Source organism: Cryptotermes secundus, unplaced genomic scaffold (genome assembly GCF_002891405.2).
Source record: "Cryptotermes secundus unplaced genomic scaffold, Csec_1.0 scaffold391, whole genome shotgun sequence".
Taxonomy (NCBI): Eukaryota; Metazoa; Arthropoda; class Insecta; order Blattodea; family Kalotermitidae; genus Cryptotermes; species Cryptotermes secundus.
The window spans coordinates 2,275,739-2,294,673 of record NW_019737394.1 but is presented as its reverse complement, the minus strand read 5'-3'; the positions used below and the strand labels follow the sequence as shown (position 1 = coordinate 2,294,673).

The 18,935-nt window shown below is 36.2% G+C and overlaps 1 protein-coding gene across 3 annotated transcripts in view; it reads left to right on the top strand.

Moving 5' to 3' along the window:
* The first annotated feature begins 204 nt into the window (after positions 1-204).
* LOC111870306 (serine/threonine-protein phosphatase 4 regulatory subunit 3) overlaps positions 205-18,935 on the top strand; it is a 60,852-nt gene continuing 42,121 nt past the window's right edge. For 2 of the 3 annotated variants that reach the window (XM_023862476.2, XM_023862475.2), the window contains exons 1-6: positions 205-296; positions 11,863-12,009; positions 13,913-14,110; positions 15,604-15,659; positions 17,082-17,324; positions 18,605-18,809. In XM_023862476.2, the coding sequence (XP_023718244.1) occupies positions 13,969-14,110; positions 15,604-15,659; positions 17,082-17,324; positions 18,605-18,809 (646 nt within the window). In that variant the 5' untranslated portion in view covers positions 205-296; positions 11,863-12,009; positions 13,913-13,968. Of the gene's footprint in view, positions 297-333; positions 538-11,862; positions 12,010-13,912; positions 14,111-15,603; positions 15,660-17,081; positions 17,325-18,604; positions 18,810-18,935 lie in introns of those variants that run through there. The other variant, XM_033753777.1, reaches the window with a different exon arrangement.

The window sequence follows — 18,935 nt, the reverse complement described above, 5'->3', positions numbered from 1 at the left end:
AAGCAATTACTTTCTCACATAGTATTATGTAGCAAATGATCAATTTATCCATGATGTGTGCTGTGTAAAACGTATCAGGACAAATGTTGATAAGACGAACGCAATACTACTCATTATTAATTGATATTTACTTTTAATTAAAATTTTCTATGGTTATAGATCAACAGTCTCAATTCATGTTACGCGGGCTTCCATTTTCCTCCTCCTGTGGACCCCGTAGCGCGTTGTTGTGAATCCAACATGGCGCTTAATGTTGTGTCGGATTGTACGTGAACGTCAGTGTATTAAGACACTAGGTAAATATAAGGAAAGAAGAATATATGTGTTGAGTGTGTCACATTTCCTATTTATTTAAGCCAATAATAGATGCTAGTACATTTACAAGTGTGATTTTGTTATCTACTTACTAACTTAGACGTGTTTATAAGTCTTCGGTATGGACAAGGCCTATTATTTTCTTGGCAAATGCTTGTTAATGTTCTATATTGGTGATATCGGATTTTTATGGGAGAAGAAGTTACACCTGGATTGTCATGGGTAAACTAGCACAGTTTTGAAAAATGTGGCTGTAATTTGTAGTATTTCCTGTTAAGTCATTTGTTCGTAGTCATAAATGAAAATGCAGAATTTGTGGTCAGGTATGGCCCTTTACTGCTCTGATAATTGTAATGACAGTGGTGGTTGGAGTTACATATTACTCAACTCATTTTAAGGTTACAACACACATGGAGATAAAAACAGATTAGGTTATGAGTACTATATTTAGATTGTAATCAACGTTTGATATAACCTCATAAAGGTCATATGTATTTCAGCAGTATGTGTATTCACAGAGTAACGTAATGAATTATTCTACTGATTGATAAGATTATGTACAAAATACGTTACCTGATGACTTCAGTTTTCAAAGCATAACTCACAGTTTTCATAATGACACATTAAAAGTATAACTGATGCATGGTTGATTATTTAGTTCAGTAAACTAATTTAACACGGTTTATTCAAGTTTCCTACATTGTTGAACTAGAACATTTTGAGATGTTTGAGATGTTTATAAACATGAGGTGCTTCTCTTATGTATGCTACAAACAATCCAGAAATCAACGCAGAATTGTATTTTTATTGATAGGAATCACTTCGGGCAGTATAGATGAATTTAATAGTACCTGGTACAGATTTGTACAAAAGCAATTAATGTAACATCAATAATTATAAAGTTAGTAATAATTCTATTCTGCTTGTAGCACTGTGTGTAACTGGGTTGTGTGTTGCAGTGTAATGTTAATATGCTTGTTTCTTTGTAAACAAAGTGTAATTCAAGCATTGAGCCTTATTTGCATTGTCAGACTTTGGCAAAAGGCATGTTTTCTGAGAAATTAGTTTTGGAATTACTTGAGTTTTATGATGATGTGCTGGTAGTCATTTGCTTATGACAGTTCTGTTAATGTGCTGTGAAATTGCACATAAGACACTTGCTGAATCAAATATATTTTTAAATTTCTGCTGCTATAGATAGTCATTGAAGAAATTTTGTAATATCAGAATGATCTTTTATCCACTGAAATTGTGTTTGCTGTAGGGGTGTGTTCATATTAAAGTGAAAGCCCAAATGAATTAAATGACCCTTTGTTGCAGGGATTATGTTTTTGGACTTCATTGACAGTTCTGGCTGGGAATCACTGATATATAATTTTGTTGATAGTTATTATGATTTTTCTGTTGGCAGTGTGTGCACATTAATGAATGTTCCTATTGCGGTCACAAAAAGAATTTGGAGTGTGAAGTAGAGTGATATATCCCATGAATCTGGGAGGAAGAGATTTGTATTTATTGTTTTCCTTTGTAACAATAAATTTTGTAGAACAGAGACAAGGAATTATGTTGATATAACACTTACGGACTAAAGAATTTAAGGAATGAAAGTATTAGCATGACTAATCTTTACACTTAGAGAAACTCAGCTTGTAGCAGCATTGTTACTCATACATTTCCAGGTAGCTTTGCAAGGTCATATGCAAATGTTAACTTTGAGAATAATTACTGCACAAATGAGGATTGAATGTACAACGTGCTGTCTGGTCTTTGGGCTCTGATAGTTTTATACATGATCGTTAAGATGGTAGAAGAAATAACATTCATCCTCAGATTATTAAATAAAATAGTTTGTTCTATGAACGTTATTAAAGTTGTGTTAAAGAGATAAAGTGATGCTGAGAGATCTTAACCTTTATTCATCAGAAATTCTTCAGCCTTCCATATATTGAGATGCAGAGAAACAAACAGGAGAAACACAGTTTTAGCATTTATAATCAGTGTAGCAGCACAGTTCTGGATGTCAACATTTTTTCATTTAACTCGTTGATAGCAAGGTAGTGTTCATGTAATTGATATAGTTAGTTGTTAGACTTTGAAATAAATGCTGCTGTGGAAGATGTTAACTAGATAGTAGTTGAATTGTCATATGTACTAACTAATTGTTTTAAGGATAAATGGAAATGTGGAAATGTAAGTCCATGATTTATTCTGACCGTCTTACAGTGCATACATTTATTCACCTCACTCTTCTCTCTTGCACTACATGTTTCAGCACTAAAGTGCCATCTTCAGGTGCCTGCTGGGCCCAGCAGTATAACACATGCAGTCACAGGAACAAAACACAACACAAAGCACGATACACATGAAAGTAGGAAGAATACTCCGATAGAAGAAGATAGGTGTGACTTGCGTATTGAGATACGACATAAGAATGACAAATCCTGAACAGTTTTAATATTTAAAATTTATCATTATATATGACAAATATATATTTTAGTCATTTTAGTATAAAGACAACAGGGCATGCAATGAAGTAGTTCGATGTACATAGAAAAGCACCTGAAGATGGCACTTTAGTGCTGAAACATGTAGTGCAAGAGAGAAGAGTGAGGTGAATAAATGTATGCACTGTAAGATGGTCAGAATAAATCATGGACATAAATCGGTGCAACAGGACGCCAAAGTATAACATATGGAAATATAATATCGCTGTGAAAAGCGTGTCTTGAACAGAGTACTGTTGTTGTCTTATGTGACTGAAAGGGAAGAAAGAAAAGTGCCCAGTGTATTGTTGCTTCCTCTTTTTAAGGCTACAATATTGTTTTGTTTGTCTTTCCAATTGTGAGTGGAAGAAGGTGATGTTAGTCTTTTTTCACAGTTATCTTAGGTAACTGATTATGCAGAATGTCGGATGTTCATGCATCTGCAAGGCAGGTGTAAATTGTGTGAAAAAATTCCATTTTCTATCCAAAATGTTATGCCTATGTTTAGTGTTTTCTAAGGCAACGAGAAATTGCAATTTTGCATTTGACTCTTTTACTTCAAAACAGTGTCCCTCAACTGGTCGTCTGCAGATGACTCCCATTCTGCAGCTTAATTTATACCATTCTGAAAATTCTGGTTGACATTGTATGTGTCTGTATATTACACGTGTTTATTTATTTATTTTACTTCAACCTTAGAAACTGCTATTGCACAACATCTGCCATTTCACAGCTTCCATTTAAAGCCTGAATAGTTTATTTCGAATATTACTATTCTTTTTGCATTAGGTTAATCAGTTAATATTGCTTCATTTCCAATATATACCTATGGAAAATTCTGAGACTTTGAATTAATTAATATGGCCTCACATATAATTCATAATTGCATTTTTCCATAAGTGTTCATGACATCTCTTATTATATGCCATGTTTAGACATGTTAATGTGCTGTTATTGCTACTGTGAAATGTGAGGTAGATAAGGTACTGGTCCTTGGAAAGCCTTCTGCTGTTTTACTGGTCCATGAATGGGAAGTTGTTGAGAATCACTGCTTACAAAGTATATGAAGATTTATAAAGCCAGTACACAGTCACTTCACCTTTTTAATTCAAATATATAATACAGGGTGGAGTGCAGAAACTTTTTGTGAAGACGCATTGTGAAGGGAGGGGAGGTCGCAGAAAAGTGGGGATAGGCTCGGTGAACGCAACAGTCGTGGAAGTTTCTGTCTAATACCCCTCAGTAGGAAACATGGGGTGGACGAGTGAGCAGCATGCGTTTGCTGTTGAAGCCTATTTTTTGAACAACCATTCCTACGTGGCGGTGCAGCGTGCGTTCCGTACTCACTTCGGAATTAAGCCCAGAGGTCCGGTTCCCGACCGGAAATCGATTGTTTTGTGGGTAGAGAACTTTAGGATAGCCAGGAGTGTGGTGAAAAATCATCAGGATGACAATGGACCGTTACGACGCCAGAAAATGTGGAGGCAGTTCGATAGTCGATTTTGAGATCTTTTTTGAACCAGCTCTTGAAGAAATACATCTAAGAAATGTCTGGTTCCAACAGGATGGTGCCACGGCCCACACAGCCCGAGCTTTGATGACAGTTTTGAGGGCAAAGTTCCCCAAATGGCTCATCTCGCTTCGAGGTGACATCCCATGGGCAGTGCACTCACCTGATCTAAAGCCCTGTGGATTTTTTATGGGGATACCTCAAAGCAGAGGTTTTTAAACATCGCCCCACAAACCTGCTTCAGCTGAAGAATGTTATTCGGCAGGAAGTAGCCCAAATTCTGGTGCACATGTTGGAACGTGCAGAAGGAAACTTCAGAAAACGGTTGCATCAGTGCATAGAGAACGGTGGCCACCGCCTTCAAGATATTTTGTATAAAACTACATGATTTAAAACTTTAAAGTATGTTCTTTCATTAGCTAAACATACATTTTGTCTCTCACCAATAATTTTTCTTTTATTCACTTTCAAAAGAAGTTTCTGCGCACCACCTTGTACTTTACAAGTAGGAGAGGTATTTAGATAAGCATAAGCTTTTTTTGCATATGTTGACTTGTGTATGGTATATTTTAAATTATAATTCTCATGAATTCTTTGGAGCGTGTAGTAACCTGAAATATAGCTGCCATATGGTGTGTGGTCAGCAGTTTCTTGTTAGTTTTGTAAAGTTCATGGGGTTATGTATGAATGCACATCACAAATGTAAGTGTAGAACTGATTTTAAAAAATGTCTTATGTTTTATGTCACACTTTTTAATTATACGGTAACCATTGTGTAAACAGTTCCACAATTTTTTCATATTCATATTAATATTTTTATTGGTTCCAGAAATCCACATTTTGCAATACAGCCTCCAGATATAGAAGAAGTCAAATTATTTGTATAAAAGTCAACAATACTATAATATTTATCTACATACACAAATTGTGTACATGTCCAACATACCATATAAAACTATATTAAAAATTTAAGACAACATAAATTCCCCAACAGAGTAACAAATTCAATCCATTTCACATCAATTAGTGGTTTTAAGTTTTATGAATTTTGTGTAATGTTTGTACACATACACAACTTTGGTATTACTGAGGTTATATTAATTTCATGTTTGAATATTTTTACTGAGCATATGACCTGTGTTTATACTTTGAGCATTAAATAAGGCTACACCATCTCTATAGTTACATTACAAAGGAAGGAAATGGCAGTTGTTATTCAGCACTGGAACACATATATTCAGATTTTCTGATGTACCATATAAGCTTATGTAATTTCACTCTTCTGTATTTAGTTGCACAGTAAGAATTGTACTAGAAATAGAATGCTTGTGTTACTTGAGTGTAGGCCTCAAACAGTGGGATGTGTGCAGATTAATTCATCTTCTTTCATGCCATATATATATATGCAGTTGAATGATTCTTCCTCCTCCTATTGCTCCTTTGTTTTTTTTGTTTATTCCTCTCTTTTCTTTCTTTCTTTCTTTTTCTCTTTTTCTTTCTGCCGAAGGCTTGCAAGGTAGAAGATTGTATTTACCTTAATTTCATACTAATTTGATTTGCCCGTTGCAGTCAGTGATGTAAGAATATGTTGGAACAGGAAAGGAGATGAAAAAAAGGCAGATTGGCTCTTTTTAATAGGTTTAGAGAATAGACCCACCAACAGTAGTCACTGTTGCTCAAGATTAAATTTGTGTTACAATAAATTTTACTATTTTGTCATCATTTGAGGATACTAATAGTAATTCTATCAAAAGTAGTTGCATAAAATTCATGCATTTCTTTATTTTAGTTTACTTTCGTACTTAGTCAAGAAACAGGCTTGTGGTATCATGCCAGCGCGCATGCCCTAATGTGTTTCTTGTAATAACTGTTGAAGCAGGAGACTGACTTTCTATGAAACTTTGTTTCAATATCATGCCACTAAAGGCTATCCTACCTTTATATGTGATGGGAGGGAAGTGAAGTTTATGAAATCAGTGTGCTGTCTGTGTGTGTAGCTTCCATTCTACGTTAAACCTGCTTGACTTATGTTCACAAACTTTGGTATGGACATTATGCCGTTCCAACCTTGTACCTTTCAGTTTTCCCCAGTCAGTAATAACAACATACCTGATGCACAGATCTACAAGGGTAAGTCAATAAGTAAGTTACAAATGGATATAGAACTTAAATAAGAGTACTGATTTGAAAAATGCTTCTATTTCTCAACATAATCTCCCTGTACATTGAGACACTTGTTCCATTGTTTTACAAGCCCCTGAAAACCAGCAGCATAAAATTCTTTGGGCTGCTGTCAGAACCAGGCAGTGACTTCCCTTTCTACAGCTTCATCTTCGGGAAAATGTTCAGACGAAAGATGATGTTTAAGTGGGTCAAACAAATGGAAGTCTCTTGGAGCAAGACTCATCACCTGTGACAGTTTGGGCTAGCATATCGAGTCCTTCATCGTGGTAGCGATTGAGATGCTGTAATGCCAGACCCATTTTTTGCATTTTGTGTTGGGTCAGCATGCGCGACACCCATCATGCACAGACTTTGTGAAAACTTAACCTGTCAGGCATTATGAAGTAGGCCATGCTGTGTGAACAACCAATAGCAGTGGCTGTAGTGTCTATAGTTACTCTTCTGTCCAGATTAAGTCTTTAACCTGTTGCACGTTCACCTCTGTGGCAATCTCCGTGGCTCCAAACGACTTCCATTTGTTCGGCCCTCTTAAACATCATCTTTCGACTGAACATTTTCCTGACGATGAAGCTGTAGGAAAGGAAGTCACTGCCTGGTTCCGACAGCAGCCCAAAGAATTTTATGCTGCTGGTTTTCATGGGCTTGTGAAATGATGGGACAAGTGCCTCAATGTACAGGGAGATTATGTTGAGAAATAAAAGCATTTTTGGAATCAATACTTTTATTTTTTTAAGTTTTATATCCATTTGTGACTTATTGACTTACCTACATATATATCTATAAAACTTTGGAACCCTGTAGTGATATGTGGTAGTATGATTTTGAAAAGTGTGCAATTTTTTATTCCCCCTTCCACCATCAAAAATTTAAAATAACCATGTGGGGACTGCAGAAATGTATGTTTATATTTTGGTTTGGTGACTGTAATTGATGAACAATTGGAACTGCTACATGAAATCTGATATGGAGATAGATCATTAACATATCCAGAAATTCAGCATGAAATTTTGTTTCTGGGTCAACCACGCAAGCATGGTAATGATGTAAATCTTTCAGATTATATCTGGTAACAGACAAAAATCTGGTAAAGTGGCAAGGGCGTTAAGCTGATCACTCATCTCCAGCTAGTGCCGAGGTCAAGAAAAGTCTTAATTGACATTAGTAAGGAAGTTGGTTTAGAAGTAAATGCAGAAAAACTGTATGTTGGTATCTCGTCACCAGAATGCAGGGTAAAATCATGACATAAACATAGCTGACAGATGCTTTGACAGTATGGCACAGTTCAGGTATTTGGGAGTGACAGTAACAAATCAAATTTTGATTTAGGAAGAAATTAAGAGGAGATTGAATTCGGGTAATGCTTGCTACCATTCAGTCCAGAACCTTTTGTCTTCCTGTCTGTTGTCTAGAAACATGAAAATTGGAATATACAAAACTATAATTTTGCGTGTGGTTCTGTATGGGTGTGAAACTTGGTCTCTAATGTTAAGGGAGGAACATAGACTGAGGATGTTTGAAAATATGGTGCTGAGGAGAATATTTGGACCGAAGGGAGATAAAGTGACAGGAGGTTGGACAAAACTGCATAATGAGGAGCTTCATAACTTTTACTCTCCACCAAGTATGATTAGAATGATCAAGTCAAGGAAAATGAGATTGGCAGGACATGTAGCATGAATAGGGCAAAGAGGAATGCATATAGGATATTGGTGGGAAAGCCAGAAGAAAAGAGAACACTGGGAAGACCAGGACGTAGGTTGGTGGACAATATTAAAATAGATCTTAGAGAGAGGTGGGGTGGGATGCTATGGAATGGATTGATGTGGCTTAGGATAGGGACCAGTAGAGGGCTCTTGTGAACATGGTAATGAGCTGTCGAGTTCCATAAAATGTTGGGGAAATTCTTGAGTAGCTGAGTGAATGGCAGCTTCTGAAGAAGAGCTCAGCTCCTTTAAGTTGTGAAAGCTTTGTTTATTTCATTCCATCCTCGTTGAAACAGTTCTCTTATGACATGATACAGTAAATGTAGTAATTATGTGATTACTGAAAGCAGTTGCAGAAATCTTGCGTTTTGGTTTTGGCATGTGCACCCTGCAGTTCTTGAATTATGGTGACTTGTCAGATCTCCTCCCTTTCAGCTAGAGTTTCATCCCATGTGATGAGTTAAAAAAATTGTAAGTCTTTGAAGTTGTTCTTGAAGGCCGTGACACATGTTAACACGATTCTGCTTTTGCTTGTTAGTCAGCAGTTGAGGTATGAATTCTGTGGTAATCTGTTGCTTGCTTTTTGTTTCTTAAGGGTGTGGTATGATCTATGTGAGTTATCCTTGTAATTAATCAGGTCATGGATAGTGAGATGTTTGTTTTCATGAGTAAATTCCTTGATTCGTGCCACATTTTGTTTCATGGTTGTACATATTGAATGCTTGACATTGTTAATTGATGTCATTCCACTTTTGAACTTAAGTTCTGCTCATTTTTCCTTTCGAAAAGCAAGTTTTAACATCTTACAGGCTTCTCTAGCAGCTTTGCTGCACTGCTCTTTGAAATCTGACATCTTGTAAAACTGAAATCACGGAACACACAACTTCATTTCACAAAGTGTTGTATGTGAGTGACTCAGGCTGCAGTTTTGATATAAACAGCAAATGATGCAGCAGATTCAACTGTAGCTCAAGCTAGCAAAGGAATTTCTTCCTAATTGCAGTATATCATGTGACCAGTCTAGAAACTAGTTGATTCCACTGCATGAAGTAAGAATGTTTAAAAGCTGGCCATTTTATAATTTGCAGGATGTAACTGTATAATTTACTCTTGAGACCAATTGATATTGCTGTTAAATACAAATTATATATGAAGAATTCTGTGTTATAGGATATAACCCTGTGTAGTCCATTGAAAGTCAACCAGCGTTTTGGAGGACAATGTCATGTCCTTCTTCAGGGTCAAAGAATAAGCAAAAAACCAGCATGAAGCAGGTAGCTAGCAGAATGAGGCTGTGGAGATAGTGTAATATGTTTTGGGGCATGTGAAGTTTTGACTGGGATTGACTGTCAAAGTTATGTGGTTAGTACCTGCTTCATATTCATTAGTTTCATGCAGAGACTGGCTATCTTAACTTAGGTTTTTCATGATCTTCCTCAGATCCTCCAGGCAAATTTCAGGTTAGTGTCACATATGGGGAATGACCACTCCTTTCTTCATATTTTCTAATTCATTATTCACCAATCATCTGATGATTTGATGTTATATGAGCATAGCAGTTGGAAGCATTGTTGCATAAACCACAGATTGATAAATGAAGAAGGTTCTTTGTAAATGTATTACAATTTGTAGTCTTCAAGTCAGTGAAGATTCACATTGTGGTCCTTTAGTTAGGACTTGTGGGCACCAGTACTTCTGAGGAACATATTGTGTCCATCTTCACTGTAGAAGGAAGCCAAGTTATGAAAGTGGCCGGTTAATTAGATCCATGACTTGGGGGGGGGAGGTCAAGGTCCAGATGGGCCAGAGGTAAGACTCTGAAAAGCAACTGCTTCAGAACAAGGGGAAGGAAGAGTAACAAAGAGCCTTTTTGGAGGACACAGAAGGATGACAATTAGCTCTTATATCAGTGCCCTGCGAATGGCTCCTGGTGTAGTTCTTCCCTTGCTCCGTGAGAGGGCTGTTTGTTTGCTCTTCCTTATGTGCAACTGCAAACAGACTGTTACCATTCCTTCCATCTTTTTGACCTGGAATAATTGCCCTGTTCATTGCCAGCTGTTACAGTCTGCTTGTTTGGACCTTGTCTTTTAACTTTTTTGTGGCTCTAATTGTGTACTACTATCCTCTGTGACTGTTTCTCCCCAAGTTTTTACATTACCCGCCACTTTCCTGCCTAATTCACTTCTGCCTTAAAGATGAAAATATTTACTTTACAGTGTCATAACCCAGAAGACTGCAGTATGAATGGTCTGGATGTAGTCAACATTGGTTCCATCCCATATATAGATTTGTATCCCCAAAATTGAGTGTGTGAAAGGAGGTAAACAGGGTTGACAAATATGCAAAATATCTCATATGTTCTTGAAGATCAGTTTAGTGTGAACCTGTCATTTTGGAGAATATACGTGTTTTGAAGACATTTGGCAGAATATGGTCTATTCTAAATTCTGCTGCCTTTCCCTGAAAAATGTTCACACAGCGCAAGTAATGTGCATGCAGAGGTACTGAGTTCTACTCGCAGCCAGAGACTAGCCTAAGTGAATTATATATTCTTTTATTTTTCTCCTATATGCAAATTCCATAGTATAGTAAAGGTAAAATGTAAAGTTGTTACCATGTTTAACTAATTAAGCACTGTGCCAGGAAGGTGTATGGGGGGAGTGAATATATAGATCCACATTTTATTGACTTCTTCATTAGTTGGAGGAGAGTTCCATTATACAGTAATGACCTAAAATATGCATGGTTGTTTTTTTCATCTTTCCTGCCAGTTCATTTATCACTCTCACCATACCATTTCTTGTTTGAAGTACTGCACATAATGGAGAATTGTAATGTAACAGGATAAAAGAGAAAGTTGCTTAAAATTGCATTTAGTAAGAACTCTTATATAAACTTTAATCAGAAGCTGTGTGAATTATTCATAGTGGCTTTAGTTTGTATGTGCATGTGCAAAGTAACAGGAATTCATGCGCTGGGGTAATTTCACTTCAAGGTATTTTTCTTTTAAACACTATAGTGTTACTTTTAATGTCACATAAGCTGTATTTAGTGAAGTAAAAATTCACATTTGTCATATTTTTTCATTTACAGCAGCTAATGAAATGTAAAATGGTACTCTTGCACCATGTGAGAAGATAACAAGTGTCAGTAAAATTATGTGTCTCAAGTGATGTTGATTGAAACCTTGGTTTCTATGAGCAGAAAGTTTGGTACTTACATGGTCTCCTCTGTTATGAGAAGATTTTTCTTGGAATGCCATTTTTTTGGCACATAAATAAATATCTTGAAAGAAGCAGGTACCGAGCTCGCTTGGCTTGTTCTTGACCCTGAAGATGAAGGTGACATTCTTCTGAACTGTCAGTTGATTTTCAATGGATTACACAGCTTTTGTATCCCAGAAGATATAACTTCTCAGTTTTTTGTATTTCTGTATTTAAATATTTTCCCTCTACTTGCTGTAGTGTTCCAGCTTTTTCTAGTAATATATTGTGATCTCTTTTTCCTCTTTACTTTCGATTCTCATTGGTATTGTTCTGCTGTAAAATTTTGTCTCTATCTGTTTATCAGCATATCACACATTTTTTTTAGATGTCGATCATTGACATCATAATTTCTAATAAATATACTGGGTTGTGCTTTGCATAACCTGTTTTTGCTGTTTCAGGATAGACACAAAGATGAGTCAGAGATGACTGACTGCCACTGAGATTGTTACATCAGTGATAATGGATAATGTTTTGGTTTCAATTTCATCTTAAGGGGATCAACGTTATTCATATTTCCGAGAGATATATAGAGTGCTGGTGCTGAGGTATGGATTTGTGTAAATATTTTTATTTTGTTGTCATTTTAAATGTAAGTGTGTGTTTTACGTAAAGAATCTAGTCCATATTGGAACTGCAGAAAAAATTAAACCTCAGTGCTTGGGTAATCAAGCCAAACATTCAATGGGGTAATCATTATATTAAAAGAAATGCAAAAGTTAACAGTAATTCATTATGGTTATGGACATTAATACCAGTTAACTGTTTTCATAGCAAAGCAGCTGGCTGTAGAAGAGAACCCTTGAGTGGCCAATAGTTGCTCAGTCAAATTCTGTGCATTTTATTAAACATTGGGGGTTGGATACAGTGTTCAGAAGGGCCCACCACTTGTCCCTCTCCTGACGTAAATGAATCCCACTAATTTATTATATTGTCACATGTATCAGTAACCAAAGATGAGGTCGGATTGGTATTCAGATTTTTTAACCACTTACAGGTTGTAACTATAATTAGTTCTTACACTATTGCTAATTTACACAATTTACAATCACTCCACACTAATCTTCTGAGTCCTTTTCCACTAGTCTTCGCTATCTGTTTCCAGGCAACACAATTTATAACAAAGGAGCTATAAAAGTCTCACTAAATTACAAACTCCCAATATCGATATACACGTAACATCACATGTTAAGTCTTTTGGCCACATTGCTGTTCCCTTGGAACTTTGGAACTCAAGTAAGAACCCTTCTTAGCTGCCAGCGGACTCGTGTTATATAGCCACTGCATGGACAATGTAGAGAACACAGTTCCATTGTTGTGTAGTGCCACCACACAAAAAATACATGTCACATGATAGCCAAGCATTATTGGGGGTTAGGCATCATTGTGCCAGAGTGGAAGTGTGTTTACCAAGCTGTTGCATGAGAGCAGGTTGCATAACACAGTTTTCCATTGTTGTGTGCATGTATTACTTAGAAATAGTGGTTTCTATGGCTCAGCAGTTCTTGCATGGAGCAGATATGCCACAATATTCATTTTTCATCTCTCCTTCATTCGACTATCCTAATAATATTCAAATATTCAATGAAGGTGACTAATTTTGAAGTTCCACATTGTAATTTCTAATAATATAAAATAAAATGCTTTATTCTCATTGCTTTTTACTTTTGCAAGCCATTTGTGGCATACCAGTGGTTTATCATTACCCTGCTATATTATGTGACAGAGTTCATGTTAGCATAGTGAAGTAGAAAATACTCCTGTGTTTATGGTTTATGCTGACCGTCTTACAGTATATACACTTTTTCACCTTATTCTTCACTTCCACACTACATGTTTCAGCACTAATGTGCCATCTTCAGGTGTCTTTATGCACGTTAAACTATTGTACTGCATGCCATAATGTCTTCATTCTAAAATGACTAAAATCTGTATTCATCATATAGGACGATTAATTCTAAATAATAAAACTTTTCAGGATTCTTCCTACATCGCACTCAAACGCGAATTATGCCAATCCTCTTTTATGTGAGCATTCTTCCTACATGCATGCATTTTACTGCAGTACAACGCATGCAGTAACAGGAGCAAAACAACACAGAACACAATACACAAATATATATAGGAAGAATGCTCACATAAAAGAGGATTGGCATAATTCGCGTTTGAGTGCGATGTAGGAAGAATCCTGAAAAGTTTTATTGTTTAGAATTCATCGTCCAATATGACGAATACGGATTTCAGTCATTTTAGAATGAACACATTATGGCATGCAGTACAATAGTTTAACGTGCATAAAGACACCTGAAGATGGCACATTAGTGCTGAAACATGTAGTGTGGAAGTAAAGAATAAGGTGAAAAAGTGTATATACTGTAAGACGGTCAGCATAAACCATGGACATGAATCAGTGTAACAGGACGCTAAAATATAACACTCCTGTGTTTGTAGATGATATTGCCTGGGACAGTGAAATAGGTGTCTGAGGTGAAAGCTTGTTTTCTGCCATGACGGACACACGCAGACGAGTGAAGCTTTATGCGCTTAATGCAGACAGGCAGTGGGATGACAGAGGTACAGGACATGTTTCTTCTTCATATGTGGATCGCTTGAAAGGCATCTCACTGCTAGTTCGAGCAGAATCTGATGGTGAGTCATTTCATTGTTTGCAGCCATTATTAGGTGTGATATGAATGTAATTTTTTAATCATTTCAGTGAATTTTTCCCCATTTTGTTCCTTATTAGGTATGAATTATCTAAAGATGCTAATGTGCATTGTACAGCTGTAGTGTTGAGCAATCTGTCTGGCATTGGTGTCTCCTGTTAACAGTTTTGAGTCTGCCACCATTTCTGTAACCGATTGTATTAACTTTCTTGGGGGTGAGGGAAGCAGAGGAGTCCAACTTCACTGTTGGCCTCATAGGCATAAAGTTTAAAGAACATCTTTCATTGTAAACAATTTGTTGCATAATGTTTGTGTTTCTGGTTCATGGTGTTATTTGAAATTTGTCACCTACATTCTCTTGGCCCTTCTGAGAGCCAGGGAAACTGTGTGCAGATTGACGTTCTGTTTGGCTGTTTATGGCATTCTTAAGCATGTGTTACTTTATCTGACTACATTTGTTTTCTAGTGTCACAGTCTTTTAATTGTATTATGTTAATACAAGCATAGCAGTTTAATTCTTTTCGTGTGGTTATAAAGCTTCAGTTGTAATTTCCATGACCATTTTTCGGATATGTTACAAATATGTGTTACTTTCATTTATTTACATGATTTTTTTTTAAAAACTGTGTTTCACTACTTGACCTTTTTCTTCATATCCATCACAACTGTTGTTTGTCATCTCTATTTCATGTACTGTCTTAAAATTATATTTCACCACTTCTTAATTCATGCTCCATCTGTTTTTTTTCTAGATAGGCCTCTTGTCTGTGCTGCATTTTTACCATATCCTTTAATTTTTGAAATTATATGACATTTTCTTTGCATATCTAAAGAAGAATCAGTTTAAAATATCAACATTCAGTTTTACAGTGGTAAAATTTGTGGAAACAGTTAACAGGCAAGGTTCCAGAAAAGCAAGTTAAATCTCATGGCTACTTGTCCATAGTTCTTGCTGTGTATTTTATAGCAATGTTTTTATAGGAGATTCTTAATAACTCTGCATTAACTGTTAAAACTTAAGATCACATTAGCAAAAATAGTATATTCTTTTATATGTACTGTCACCTTGTGAATGACAGTAACAGACTTGTTTGTTACATTTTGTACCACATTAAATTAGAGCTGAAATGTTCTGGTCAGAATTCGCTCGCCTGTGATGAATGAGTGTGCATGTTGCTGAAGGTGTGGTAATAGGATGTTTGGTCTCATCTGTTACAGTGTACTGTGTTCATTAAGATAAGGAATTGTGGAAATTTAGATTTGTTACCCCCCGCATAGATTTTTATTCATTTGTTTAAATATCAGTTGCAGTGATTTGTATTTACTAAAGACTGGGAAACAAACTATTTCAGTATGTATGCAGGAAGCACGAGAGAAATGTATGAAAAATTTTCAGTTAGAATTTCTGGAAAAGCCTGGGACTGTGAAAGACAAAGTAAGACTGTTGTTAGTGATTTATTATGTTTACATTTTCAGGCTCATTATTGTTGGAGTCAAAGATTCAGCCAGACACAGCATATCAGAAACAGCAGGTAAATGGTTTTGTATATTATCTGAACCTTTTTTTCCAGTAAGGTTTCTTTTCTTGTACATAGGTGATAACTCAATTTTTGGCTGTTTGCAGTATATTGGCAAAGTAAAATCATGTCTTCAAAGGTTGATTGAATTTTGGTCCAAAAAGAAAAGAAAAAGAAAGAAGGAAACAAACGAATGCAGATTCAAATGCAAGTAATGTGGTATCTGAAGTCGGAACTAAAAATTAAGTGAATGTTTGACTGTAACAAAGTTAACAAAGTTAATAGAAAGTCCGTCGAGTGTAACAATTTGTAGGTCACTTCTTTATCACTTCTGCCTTACATGTTTCGGTTTGACACAACCATCATCAGAGGCACTTACTACAATTATGAAAACACTGTCGTTGTTTATGATGTTCACAGTTATGTTTGTTGTGTGGACGCTGCTACAATATGTTGACGTGTAAAAGCACAACACTTGCTAGGATAGTTGAGTACACTATCAATTCTCACTTTCCATCCAAAACTGTTTTTAAGTTAAAACGCTAATGTTAAAATATTTAAAATATTTAAAACATTTGATGTAAAATGCTAAGCTCCTCCTTGTTAATTCATCCCGAAGATGGGAGATGTCAGCTTGAGGTTGTATGGCTTATGGTTAGATGTTTCCTATGTGCTGTGTGTTGTGTTTCTATTAACTTTGTGATTGATAGTGTAACGGACCAAAAATGAAACAATTCAAAATATTTGACTGTAATGTTAACATTACTGAAATTGTCTGTGTTGGTGTTTCAAAAACAGTTTGTTCCACGTGCCAGTCTTGATGTGGCACTGTGTTTCATGCATGCAAAGAAGGAAGTTCAGTTAACTTTCAGCCCCCCCCCCCTCTCCCTTGATAATTTCTTATGCATTAACACCCTATTAATTAACACACAGCACAGGCTCACAACTGCATTGCAATTCTGTTTTTTTTTTGGGGGGGGGTGATGAAAGCTTCAGACTTAGCCAATCACAGCAGTAATTACTGCTGGAATTTTGTGTGTCGCAGTGTCGCCATACAAGAAGTGCACACAGGAGGTCTCTGCTGGTGCTTACTTGATGTCACTTTGTAAGATTTGAGGTTTTCATGGCGGTGACTATGAAGAAAGCAGTCTTCTGGGATGTGGCACCGTGTATATGTGGTGTTAACTGACGTTTCGGAGGAATGTATCGCCTACGTTCCTCCAAAACGTTGGTTAACACCACATATACACTGTGCCACATCCAAGAAGACTGCTTTCTTCATTGATGTCACTTGTTATGCTACTCAGATTATTTTCCTAAAACTATGTAAAATCAAGGTGGTGTAAAATCCAGTTCCTCTGGTATTGTTTGTAGAGAAAGTCAGCAAATTTAATGCACACAGAGATTGTATTTACCACGTTTGTGTCTTTTTTATAGGATACACTCATTGTTTGGTCAGAAGGAGACAACTTTGATTTAGCACTCAGTTTTCAAGAAAAGGCTGGTTGTGATGAAATTTGGGAGAAAATATGTCAAGTTCAAGGGAAGGATCCCTCAGTGGACATCACACAGGATATTGTGGAAGAATCAGAGGATGAGCGGTTTGATGATATGTCAGACTCTGCTCCGCCAATTGAGCTACCTCCATGTGAGCTTAGTCGTCTTGAAGAAATCAATGAGGTGGGTCTTACATACCTCACTGCATATTGTCAGGTTTCTTGAAGTTGTGCAGTAGTTGTGAAGAGTGATGTTTTTGTTAACAAACGAATAGAAAATGATTTCGATTTGTTTCATTCTGGTCCATCTTTGGAATAGAAAATGGTTTGTCACTAAAATTTATGAGAGTCCAGTGATGGGCTTTTGTGTACATCTTGTGAGTCTTCTGGTTTCATGACAACTGATTTCTCGACCATATGAGTACTTTTGTCACCTGCTTAAGGAAGGCTGTTCAGTGGAGTTTGTTAAATGTTAAGGAAGTTTCTTCTTATTTTGTAAATACTGTAACGTGTCGGCAATCCAGAAGAGTAACTTCTATGGAAACGCTAGAATAGACCGTTGCATATAAAACAACATTCGCTCTACTGTAGTTCTAACAGGAGTCTCCATGGTTATAACAAAGGGTTCGTTGCTTAGCAGCGACCAAGGTTATATAGCAGGGTTGAACGTATTCGCACAGTCAGTCTTGGGATAGCAGCCGTCTAAGAAGTGAGTCCTGGAACAACCGCCAGAGGGGACAGTCCAGTATCGGCCGGAATATTGTAAGCAGTAATTGTAACACTGCAAGTGATAACGATTGTAAAGCGTGTGAGTGTATAAGTGAAGAACAGTAAAGGTTCTACAGAATCCGAGACCTACATGAGTTTATTTGTAGCGTAACACACGAACACGCTACAATACAATAAGTCCTTACTCATGGTTGAAGTGAATGTAATTTGGTAGCGTTTCTAATGTAGTTTATTTTATGGGCGTTATAGTTTTATATGATAGGGGGATTCGATGAATGAAAGTGGAAAGAATTTGTAAGGAAGCTGTCATGGCTTAGTCAAGGTACTAGCTCAGCAGTTGTCTGGAGAGACTGAGTAAATCTTCAAGAAGGAATGCGTTGTTAGGAGAATGTTTGTAAGTGTTGGTAGGCTAACATGAAATAATGTTTGCTCATTGTTGTTGATCAGAAAGTTCACTTATATATATATATATATATATATAAAATCTATTCCTATAGTATATAACTAATGTAACATTCACTTTGTGTCATTTGCAACAAATTCACAGGAACACTGATGGAGACACCACTTGACAGCTTCTTGGTGGCCATAAGCTTGCACATTGCAGATATTAAGTTCAGAGTTAAAGTGCTAAAATGTTGATCAGTTTAAGTAATTTGTACTAGTTGGAATTCTTCTTTTGGAATGAATTCCATTATTTTCTTCAGCATGGTAATGTTTTACCTTTTATTGCAGTTAATGGGAAGTTGTTTGACATCACCAATGAGGAAGGAAAAATTAGCAGTTACAATTGAAAATGAAGGTTATATAAGAAAACTATTAAATCTTTTCCATATGTGTGAAGATCTGGAGAATACAGAAGGCCTGCATTATCTTTATGAAATTTTCAAGAACATCTTTTTATTAAATAAGAATGCATTATTTGAAGTAATGTTTGCGGGTTAGTATTACTGACAGTTTATATTAAACTTTAATAACAAGAATGTGGAACAATACCCAATTTCACTTAAGTTGTGTGAATCTTTTTAGTTTGTGTATGTCAGATGAGATTTTTTTCTTTTTTTTC